Source organism: Mustelus asterias, chromosome 19 (genome assembly GCF_964213995.1).
Source record: "Mustelus asterias chromosome 19, sMusAst1.hap1.1, whole genome shotgun sequence".
Taxonomy (NCBI): Eukaryota; Metazoa; Chordata; class Chondrichthyes; order Carcharhiniformes; family Triakidae; genus Mustelus; species Mustelus asterias.
In genome coordinates this window covers 36,344,282-36,356,381 of record NC_135819.1, presented here as the reverse complement: position 1 = coordinate 36,356,381, position 12,100 = coordinate 36,344,282, and the positions used below count along the sequence as shown (strand labels likewise).

The 12,100-nt window shown below is 44.5% G+C and overlaps 1 protein-coding gene across 4 annotated transcripts in view; it reads left to right on the top strand.

Moving 5' to 3' along the window:
• Window positions 1-12,100, top strand: part of LOC144507885 (phosphatidylinositol 3-kinase C2 domain-containing subunit gamma-like) — a 256,669-nt gene that overhangs the window by 217,512 nt on the left and 27,057 nt on the right. For all 4 annotated transcript variants that reach the window (XR_013500157.1, XM_078235332.1, XM_078235331.1 and 1 more), the window contains 2 exons: window positions 5,904-5,973; window positions 6,120-6,220. Coding sequence is in view for 3 of the 4 variants with exons in the window: in XM_078235332.1 (XP_078091458.1) it covers window positions 5,904-5,973; window positions 6,120-6,220 (171 nt within the window). In the remaining variant the exon portion in view is untranslated. The remainder of the gene's footprint in view (window positions 1-5,903; window positions 5,974-6,119; window positions 6,221-12,100) is intronic.

Below are 12,100 nucleotides of genomic sequence, written 5' to 3'. Positions count from 1 at the left end.
GCAGTGATAGGTGTGTGTGAGGTGAAGCATATGCTTGTTAGGTATGAGTGGTGACTGAGAGAGATTGACGGCAGTTGAGAGTTGGGGATGAGGTGCGTTCGTGCGAGTGGTGCAACTCAGAGGATAGGACATTTGAAGTTGCATTCACCAATTCTGACCACTCATGTGAATTCATTGAACTTCTCATTCATTGACACTGTCTACACTTCCCGCTGCCTCGGCAAAGCAGCATAATCAAGGACCCTACGCACCCCGAGCATACTCTCTTCCACCTTCTTCCGTTGGGATAAAGGTGCAAAAGTCTGAGGTCACGTGCCAACCGACTCAAGAACAGCTTCTTCCCTGCTGCCATCAGACTTTTGAATGAACCTACCTTGTATTAAGTTGATCTTTTTCTACATCCTAGTTGTGACAGCAACACTACATTCTGCACTCTTTCCTTTCCTTCTCTATGAACAGTATGCTTTGCCTGTACAGGGTACAAGAAACAATACTTTTCATTGTATATTAATACATGTGACAATAATAAATCAATTCAAATCTTGCAGCACTACATCCATGTCCTTAGGGCTACATGACTGGCATCGGCTCTGACAGTATCTGTTCCCACTGCCTTTGAAGGGGCTTGGAGCTCCGAAAGCTTGTGTGGCTTTTGCTACCAAATAAACCTGTTGGACTTTAACCTGGTGTTGTTAAACTTCTTACTGTGTTTACCCCAGTCCAACGCCGGCATCTCCACATCATGCCCACTGCCTTTGACAGGGCTTAACAAGAAGGCTTCCTGGTCCTCTGTAGATAAAGGACCTCTCTATTCCAGTTCACCTCCTGCACTAAGGCCTCTATTACTGCCTCGGTGAACCTTGTGGCCTATTCTCTAAGTTGTACCAATTGCGTCTCTTTCTTAGGGAAAACTCACTTCTAGATACGCTTCCAGCACCCGCTCCAGTCAATATGCAGCCCTCGTTTTGAGAGGTGCAGGCTGGCGTTAAGTAGGGCAGGCGAATCATGCTAGCCTCTTGTGATTTTACGCCCACTGCTCAGGTATACAGTCACCCAGCCCTGCACTTACCATGACTACACGCTGAAATCATTTACATGAGCAGGCAACATAACGTTTGCACGCTACCCGCAGATTGGAAACAATCCCCCTGCACATTTTTGGGCCTTATCAGATTTTGCAACCATCCATTCATATATCTCACCAGAAAATCGGTGTTTGTATTGATTCAATGCTCCCAGTTTCAACCTCTCTTTAATTGAATTTGTACGATCTGTCTTAATATTGATCCTAAAATGTTCCAGCTATGATTAATCTTAATGTCAGCCCAATGACTGTGAAAGACTTTGCTTAAAGCATTACTGATACAAAGAAAAAGCCTTCTCGTGACCAAGGTTACAAGAAGCTTACGTGTAGAATGAATATAAGGCCCAAGTCTGATCCCTGAGGTCCATCTCCCATCGCGGTTCAGCTGTAACATCCAAATCCCAGCACTACAGAAATATTGGAGCTCATGTTTTACAGTTAATTCCATAGCGTGCTCTTCTTACAATAATGAGATCCATCAAAATTGAAGAGGTCAGGAGCATACTGCTCCAATATTGCTGCTAGATTCAGCAGCTGAGAGATGACTGTGGTGTTTGGAGTTTGTGAGCAGCATATATGTACTACTGGGCTGAAAATAAGAAGTGAAAACTCTCCAATATTGTAATTTCCTTGATCCCAATCTCCTCCATATCGCACTTCTGTCCAGTCTGTCACAGGCTGTTCCATACCTCCCTGGGCAATGTGGTAGCTTTCACTTTCTTTCTAAAGCAGAGGTTTTGGCACCCTGCTTATCGAAGAGGTTCAGAGCTTCAATTACAGTGGGTGCCAAACATATGTTTTCTTCTTTATCCATTTGTGGGACATGGGTGTTGTTGGCTGGCCAGCATTTATTGCCCATCTCTAGTTGCCCGAGGGCAGTTGAGAGTCAACCACACAAAAACAGAAAATGCTGGAAAATCTCAGCAGGTCTGACAGCATCTGTGGGGAGAGAATAGAGCCAACATTTCAAGTCTAGATGCCCCTTCGTCAGAAAGTCAACCACGTTGCTCTGGCTTTGAAGTCACATGTAGGCCAGACTAGATAATGACAGCAGATTTCCTTCCCTAAAGCACATTAGTGAACCGGATGGGTTTTTCTGACAATAGTTTCATGGTCATCAGTAGATTATTTATTCCAATTATTTTATTGAATTTAAATTCCACCATCTGCCGTGGCGGGATTCGAAGCCGGGTCCCCAGAACATTAGCTGAGTTTCTGGATTAATAGTCTAGTGATAATACCACTAGGCCATCGCCTCCCCCAACGTGAAGTAATCTTTAGTTGGTTTACTGTTTTAGTTGGTTTATCGATCATTTGTTCTGTACGATTTAATTGCTTAACTTTGATAGTCAAGATCAGTGAAGCTCTTCTGATTATGAATCATCCAGTAGAACCAGAAACCTTAGGGTAGGAGGTGGCATAGTGGCATTGTCACTGGACTTGTAATCCAGAGACCCAGAGTAATGCTCTGGAACCCCGGTTCAAGTCCCACTACTACTGATGGTGAAATTCAAATTCAGTAAAAATGTCTAATGATGACCATGAAACCATTGTCAATTGTTGTTAAAAACTCATCTGGTTCACTAATGTTCAGTAGGGAAGGAAGTCTGGCCTACTAATAGTGGTGGGTGGGGTGCATATTGACTGGAGTGGGTGCTGGAAGGGTTTCTAGAAGTGAGCTTTCCCTAAGAAAGAGACACAAATGGTACAACTTAGAGAGTAGGCCACAAGGTTCACTGAGGCAGTAATAGAGGCCTTAATGCAGGAGGTAAACTGGAAATGACTGCAGATCCACAGCAATGTGGTTGACTATTAACTGCCCCTTCAAGGGTAAGTAGGGATGGACAATTAATGCTGGCCCAGCCAGTGACACCCATGAATGAATAAAAAAAACATTTAGACTGTCTAAGTGAAGAAAGCAACAATCCGTAACCTATCTGCTTAGCTGAAATTCACAACCATGGTTTGTTTTTCAAAGCCCGCAAGCACTATTCTCATCGATATGCTGTAAAATATCAGTTGATCTGTAAATCCTAAAGACTCAGTGTGATGTATTCAGTCAAAAGGTGGGCAATTTGTGATCTGGATGAACTGAAATGTAGTTTATAATGACCCCGTTCTTTGAATCCAGCCCTGGATTCTCTGAGCTCTGTCAGCCCCAGCTCAGACTGTGCAGTACAGCAGCCACAGGGATTATAAAATGGTGAATGGAGAGAGGGAACAGGCTAACAGCTTCAGCTATGTGCATATTTCATTAGTAATCACATGTAATAATAAAGCTTTTTGAGATTTTCCTTATACTTCAATAGCCATATTACTGGAAGATTACCTCCTTCATCAGTGACATTGTACTTGTGAAGGAATTTTTAAATAAAAATTGCCAGTCTAGAGAATACAGAATTTCAACCAGGGTTAAGAAATCTATTTATAATTAAACTGCTGTAGGAATATTTTGTTGCTTAAGTGTATAAGAGGCAGATAATTAAACAAAGGGGGCTAGATTTTGAGAGTCGGCAATGAAGTAACTGAACTCACTGCTAACTTTGAAGAAAGCTGCTCGGAAAGATCCAGCAACCTCTCCGGAGAAAATTGTCCCTTGATGATAGTTTTCAGTTGCATCTGATAAGCTCACCTTGCTAGCAGACTCATTGCTAGGGGTGTCATTTGCATCTGATAAGCTCACCTTGCTGGCGGAGTCGTTGTTAGGGGTGTCATTTGCATCTGATAAGTTCACCATGCTAGTGGAGTCAGTGGGCCCACCCTGTCAATGATCCCCCAACACCAGACCCTCAATATGGATGGTAACTCTTGCAACAACTAATGACAGGCACATTATCAGTCTTGAAAGCAAAGCTGGTTCCGGACACTGGATAAGACTCCCTTCATGAAGTCATTGTGGAGGAAGTAGGTCACGTAACTCAAGTCACTATTTTGAAATCTCTACATGCCTTTGGGAACTGAGAAATCTTCAGGCTGCTGTTTTAGCATCAAACAGACAGGACTCCAGCAACCTGCCTGAGTAAGCCTTCAGTTATCACTTCTCAACTCCACAGAGGCTGCTCATTTTTATAAGTCTCTGATCAATGCCTGTCAGGCAGTCTAATCACACAAAGCTCATTGTGCTGCAGTATTGTTCATTTCAAGGGTTTCCAGCTTATTATCTGCAACCAAAAACTCATCAGAACTGAACCTCATCATAAAGGAAACGCCCTCTGGACTTGGACTTCAAGGACTTTGGAAATAATGTCTGTGGTTCTCGTGCTGTAACACTCCTTTTTGGTATCCCACTGTTACTGTGACTGTGCATGTGTTTGAAGTGGGACATTGCAGACACTTCTCCCCTGGTGTTTTTTTATGTGAAATAAACTAACCCTCTGAGTCGATGATAACATGAGTTTGCTGCAGATAATTAGTAAATTGGATCATGTAAACTGATGGATTGTGAAACCACTGCATACTTTGAAAGCCATTCAAATCATTTTCTGCGTACAGATAGATGGTAAGGGAAAATAGGTACAGTTTGCCTTTCTCTCACTTCTGTCTGTATCAACTTGCATGCTCCAGAATTTGCTTCCAGTTCCAATGGAGTAATGACAGCAAAAACTATTAATCTTGCCTTCATTCCACTGCAAATTTGATCTTTTTAACCATATTTATCCATGAATGGTCACTGTATCCTGTTCAGAGTTAATCGAGTGTACAAACTTTCATCCCCAAATTTCCAACATGGATGAAACTTTTGTGATGTGGAGATGCCGGCGTTGGACTGGGGTAAACACAGTAAGAAGTTTAACAACACCAGGTTAAAGTCCAACAGGTTTATTTGGTAGCAAAAGCCACACAAGCTTTCGGAGCTCCAAGCCCCTTCTTCAGGTGAGTGGGAGTTCTGTTCACAAACAGGGCATATAAAGACAGAGACTCAATTTACATGAATAATGGTTGGAATGCGAATATTTACAGCTAATCAAGTCTTTAAGATACGAACAACGTGAGTGGAGAGAGCATCAAGACAGGCTAAAAAGATGTGTATTGTCTCCAGCCAAGACAGCCAGTGAAACTCTGCAGGTCCAGGCAGGTTGTGGGGATTACAAATAGTGTGACATGAACCCAATATCCCAGTTGAGGCCGTCCTCATGTGTGCGGAACTTGGCTATCAGTTTCTGCTCAGCGACTCTGCGCTGTCGTGTGCCGTGAAGGCCGCCTTGGAGAACGCTTACCCGAATATCAGAGGCCGAATGCCCGTGACCACTGAAGTGCTCCCCAACAGGAAGAGAACAGTCTTGCCTGGTGATTGTCGAGCAGTGTTCATTCATCCATTGTCGTAGCGTCTGCATGGTTTCCCCAATGTACCATGCGTCGGGACATCCTTTCCTGCAGCGTATCAGGTAGACAACATTGGCCGAGTTGCAAGAGTAGGTACCGTGTACCTGGTGGATGGTGTTCTCACGTGAGATGATGGCATCTGTGTCGATGATCCGGCACGTCTTGCAGAGGTTGCTCTGGCAGGGTTATGTGGTGTTGTGGTCACTGTTCTCCTGAAGGCTGGGTAGTTTGCTTTATTGATTGTGGATCCGAGAAAGGATGTCTCCATCGCCATTAACCACACTGCGCATTCTGTGTCTTTATATGCCCTGTTTGTGAACAGAATTCCCACTCACCTGAAGAAGGGGCTTGGAGCTCCGAAAGCTTGTGTGGCTTTTGCTACCAAATAAACCTGTTGGACTTTAACCTGGTGTTGTGCCAGGAATGCCAACAGAGGAAACGTATCATATCGTGTACGCTATGTCTTAATGGAAATTTTCATTTTTGTATTTTGCAGAGTGATCTTGTCTACACGTTTTTGCACTGTTTTCCAAACAATGAAAAACCCTCTGTGCCGTTGTCCCCAGGTACTGAAATTACGCACTTTCTTGTTTATCATTCCACTTCTTGCTGCTTGATGAAGTCCGTGCTGCTTATACCAAAGACCTGAAAGAGGAGATGAATGCTTTCGAGTCACGGTTGATCCGTTTTGATGCACTTGCTTGTCTTTCAGAGGCTGCACCTCACACTGGGAAATTGTCGGCGAGCGTACAGCTCTGCATCTCCTGGGAGAACAGCAAGCTGTCTCTGATGGTGAAGCACGTCAAAAATATTGTAAGTACATAGTTTACATCCACCAAGCGTTCAAACCTGCTGCGCTGCAGAATTCTCTGTCAGCAGGAGAGCGAGAAAGCAGCAGAAAGTATAATCCTTAGCTGTGAAGATGTCATATTTAAATAGGATAAAATAATCTAGGTGTCGGGGCCGAGTTTACCAATGGCCCCTCTCTGCTGGGAGTCCAATGTCACATGGGCACAAAAATCATGCCCATCCTTTCCTGAAAGCTCCCCTCCAAACCATCCTGTCTTGGAAATATATCGGCCGTCCCTTCACTACCGTTGGGTCAAAATCCTGGAACTCCCTCCTTAACAGCATGGTGGGTGTACCAATGCCACATGGACTGCAGTGGTTCAAGAAGGCAGCTCACCACCACCTTCTCAAGAACAACCAGGAATGGGCAATAAATGCTGGCCCAGCCAGCGACACCCACATTCTGGGAAAGAAACACAAAGAAAAATCACAAAATGCTTGATAACCAATCAGGTTCTTTTTGTTGTACAGTCAATATAGGAAAGGGAGCAACCAATTAAGGGATACTGTACGATCGCAGTGGTTAGCATCACTGCCTCACAGCTCCAGGAACCCAGATTCAATTTCCAGCCTTGGGTCACTGTCTGTGTGGAGTTTGCCCATTCTCCCCCTGCCTGTGTGAGTTTCCTCTGGGTGCTCCGGTTTCCTCCCACACTCCAAAAATGCACGGGTTAGGTTGATTTGCCATGCTAAATTGCCCCTTAGTGTCCCAAGATATGTAAATTAGATGGATTAGCCATGGGAAAGTGCGGGGTTACAGGGATAGGGTGGAGGGTGTGGGCCTGGGTAAGATAGTCTGTCAGAGAGTTGGTGCAGACTCGATGAGCGGAATGGCCTCTTCTGCACTGTAGGGATTCTCTGATTCAATGTACACACAATAAGCTCCCACAAACAGCAATGAAATACATCACCAAATCATTAGCTGCTTTTAGGTGTTGGTTGATGAAGGAAGATTGGCCAGGACAGCAGGAAGGAACTTCCTTTCTGCTCTTTGGATAGTTACTGAGGTCCTTGTACACTCAATAGCCTCAGGCTAATGTCTTGTCTAAAAGGCTGAACCTCTAACAGCACAGCGCTCCCTCAACAATGCACTGAAGTGTGAACCTGGATGTTTTTGCATTTGTAAACTTGTCCCAATGGTTACATTAGTCATTGAGATGCTCAAACAATTGTTCAGGTGCCTGGGGAAGAGGACCTACCTCCTGACACTCATTTGCTCTTGAAGAATCTGCAGGTTCTTCAAGGGGAAATGAGGGAGTGCTGGATGATATAATGTTGCCTGCTGCTTTGATAACTCACTCTTGCCCTGTGCTTTTGAAACCTGTACCATTCCTTTAAGTAGCAGTCACTCCATCAGAGTCCCTGCTACCCCAATGGACCAGCTAATGAAAAGGGCACAATTAATGCTGACAGCTGATCCGTTCCATACAAAGTAGGTGCAACCAAGAAAACTGAGTGTACTTCCCTCCAAATATATTAGGTGGGCAGATGACCCCCCTACGCCTGGCCAATATATACTGGAATGAATATTGCACCCACTCTGTGCTGTAAAGATCTCTCATAGTGCATATGTGATCCCCAATTAGATTAATTGGCAGCTCTGGAAATTCATCAGAATAAAATTAGTAACCAAAATTGATCAAAATCAAATGAGCAGAATAAGGAATTTACAGTAAGCACCGTGTATCAACTCAATGCAGGATAAGTTGAACACTATACATGGTGAAAATTGCAGGTGGCTTGTGCTGTAGTTGCTGAAATGAAGAACAGGGTCTTCTGTTGCAGATGTCCTCAGGTTGTGGGGCCAGGGTTAGACCTCAGTCCTAAGAATGCACAATATATCCTCATGATTACTGTGCATGAAAAACATGACTCCATGCAGAAGCACTTACACCATATTCTGCCGTTGTCAGTTCTGTTGAATGTTTTATGTGTAGAGAACATTGACATATGGGTTGCGATTATCCGCACACCACAGCAAAGGCAACCCATCATTGGCTAGCGGTGGACTCTTTCAGTCCTGTCGCTGTCAGTGGGGTTACCCATGGTTGTACCCTTTGCCACCGGGGAACTCGTGGCAGGGGTTCACCATTGGTGGGACTGGAAGTTACCACAAATGGGAATGACCAGAAAAGTCCGGGCATGTGCCCGAGTTAACAACTGCATAAATCACAACTTTACATCTGGTCATTGAGTCATCCCAATCATGGGTCAAGAACTGGAAATACACAGTGATGTCCTTAAATGCCCTCAACACAGTGAAACATCCCAAAGTGCTTCACAGAACACGATCAGGCAAAATGTGACAGCAAGTTCTAGTTGGAATGGTGACCAAAGGCTTGATCAAAGAGATTGGTATTAGGGAGCATATCTTAAAGGAGGAGAGAGAGTTAGAGAGGGAATTCCAGAGCTCTGTGCTGAGGCAGCCAAAGGCATGGCTGCCAATTGGCAGGGATGAAGATGAGGAATTATCAAACGACCAGAATTGAAAAAGTGCCGAGATTTGGGAGAGCTGTAGTGGAGCTGGAGGATGTCACAGAGACAGGGAGAGTAAGACCATGTAAGGCTTTGAAAACTAGGATGAGCCGAGTGTTTAACATACCCACAAACAGAAAAGCAATCCTCCCTGTGGAGGTATTTAGAAATACTCCTTAGTTTCCCCCAAAATAACAGCAACACATTAGAGGCCGATGCTGTTGATGTACGGTAAAGATGCCGTGATGCTGAAGTGCACATGCCTTTAAAGCTTAGTATTTATTTTATCTTCTGCATTGCCTCTGGCCCCACAGAATGAAGCATTACAGCTTTTAAAAGTCCTCAAGGGAGGTTTGCAAATAAATGTGGTATTTAAAGTGAATTGTTTGATGCAACTGGTTCACCAATCTCCTTCAGGGAAGGAAACCAGCCATCCTTCCCCAGCCTGGCTTATTTATGACTTCAGAGTCACTCTGACGGGGTTGACTCTCAGCTGTTCACTGAAGTGACCTAGCAACGCCCTCGATTGTCTCAGCTCCGTGCAACTAGAGATTGGCAATAATAGTCTGTCTTGTCGGTGATTCCCAAATCCCCAAAGCGAAAGGGAAAGAAAAGCTGTGTTTTTCTGGTCGGTTGTTGGAGAAGTGCTTGTATTTTTGTAGCAGTAATAAGGGGGCGGTCAGCACGTTCCGTTTACCAGTGTGCCAGGAGCTTGCAGTCAACGGCATCTGAAAGCAAAATTCATGGAGGAAAGGAGAGGGGGAGCTTCTCCTGTTCAATTGTTTCATGGTCATCATTAGATTTCAGATTCCAGATTTTTATTGAATTCAAATTTCACCATCCGCTGTGGTGGGATTCGAGTGCATGTCCCCAGAGCAATGCCCTGCGTCTGTGGGTTATTAAATCATTAACAATACTACTAGGCCACAGCTAGAGGGGACCCCATTCTTTCTGAGGCGGGTGCAGGATTTGCCTTCTGAGCACTCAGACATCTTCTAACCAGGGTGAAAGATGTTCGTCTTTTCAGCCTTTTCTTCCCAGCACAACACTTTTCCATTGGAGTTCCTCTCTACACTCGTTCCAGATTGCGAATGTCTCCATTGTTCATTCACAGCCAGTATCCAAGCTGCTGCCTAACCAGAACATCACACGGTTTGATCATGACTTCCTCTAACGGGTGTTTTACTGTTTTGGCTGTGTAATCCAACATTCCATTGGTTTTGTTGAGTGTTGCTCTGTGTTGGCCAATCACATTGAGCAACAAGTCCATTAAGACTCCTGGATCTTAATCAACTTTATCCTCAGCTATTTTAACACTATTCCCAGAGCGCAAATGATGGCAACTTTTCCTTCCCTGGTGCACTTGAACTAAATTCCATCTGCAATGGTAATCTGAGAAATTTTCCTTTGAGTTTTGGGTAAGTAAGCATCGTCTCCGTGAGATTTTCTCACGTGAGGAATCAGTTCTGGGTTTTGCTGATCTTTCTCCTCGGCTAGTTCAGGTTTTGTGCCAGGTTCTAGAGAGGAAGACATGCTGAAGTAAGAGAAGAAGATTTAACGCTTCTCAAAATGCTTCTGGCCTCAGAAGTCATTTGCCTGGCGCTGCTTTCAAACTCACAAGACCATTAATCAGTACAATACTGGAAGTAGCAATTCATCCCCTAGCAACATGCAACAAAGGCACAGCACAGATATAATCCTCGTCTCTGAATGATTCCATCTTTTTGTCATTTTCTCCTGATCAATGCAAGAATTGTCAACATTGGAAAATAGATTGCTTTTCAACTTTGCTTCATGTAAATGGTGGGCAAATCAAGTTTCAGACTTATTCCAATTTGTTTGACCCCAGTGACTCACGTTGGGTTACAGCTCTGTGTGGCAGTGCTTGTCAAAATTAGAATCATAGAATCATACAGAGCAGAAAAGGCCCTTCGGCCCATCAAGTCTGCACCAGCACACAAGAAACACCTGACCTCCCACCTAATCCCATTTACCAGCACTTGGCCCATAACCTTGAATGTTATGACATGCCAAGTACTCATCCAGGTACTTTTTATAGGATGTGAGGCAACCCGCCTCTACCACCCTTCCAAGCAGCACACTCCAGACCAACACCACCCTCTGGGTAAAAAGGTTTTTCCTCACAACCCCGCTAAACCTCCTGCCCCTCACCTTGAACCTGTGTCTCCTCGTGACTGACCCTCCAACTAAAGGGAACAGCTGCTCCTTATCCACTCTGTCCATGCTCCTCGTAATCTTGTACACCTCGATCAGGAAAACCCTCAGTCTTTAATGAAAACAGCCCAAGTCTATTCATAACTTAATGTCCCATCCCAGGCAGCTTCCCGGTGAACCAAGTGGTAATTTTAAACAAAAACAGAAAATGCTGGAAAATCTCAGCAGATCTGACAGCATCTGTGGAGAGAGAATAGAGCCAATGTTTCGAGTCTGGATGACCCTTCATCAGAGCAGAGTAATTTAAAAAATTTGTCCCTGAGATTATTGGCCCATCATTGTATTGTATTTTTACATTTTTCAAATATTAAAATAATCTATCTATAGTTAGAGTCATTGGCTGGAATTCTCTGTCAGTTCACGCCATGCAGCCGTTGCAAGCGAAGATGGCGAACTTGGCGCTTAGCCAAATCACTATTCATCGCAGTGGGGCCAGAGAACCCCGCTTGCTTGAATGGCCGGAAAATTCCAGCCATGGAGTTTTATAGCACAAAGAGAGGCCCTTCTGCCCAACGTGTCTGCACTGGCCATCAAGCACCTACCTATTCTAATCCCATTTACCAGCTCTTGTTCCGTAGCCTTGTATGCTTTGGAGTTTCAAGTGCTCATCTAAATACTTCTTAAATGTAATGAGGGTTCCCACCTCTATCACCCTTGGAGGAAAAACCATTGCATTACAAATAGAGTTAGTCATAAGAATCATACAACTCAGAAGAAGACCCATTGAACCTTTGCCGTGAAGGAACCATCCAATTATAGGGTGGAATTCTCCAGCCCTTCCTGCCAGTGGGGTCTTCTAGTCTCACTGAAGCCGGCACCCATTGCAGGTTCCCCGACGGCAACTCGGGGGAGGAATGTGAATCACCATTGACTTTGGTAGGAATGGAAGATCATGCTGGCAGCTGATGGCAAGCCACCCCGTCGCAGGAAAGTATGCCAGGGGGATGGGAATGCTGGAGAATTCTGCCCATAGTCCCACTACCCTGTTCTCCCCCACTGCCATTCAAACTTGCTTTGAATGGTTACTATATCCAATTCCCTCTTGAAAGTTACCATTGCATCAACTTCTATCATTACCCTTTCAGCCAGCACGCTCCAGATCACAGCAACCTGCTACGTGGAATAATTCCTCTT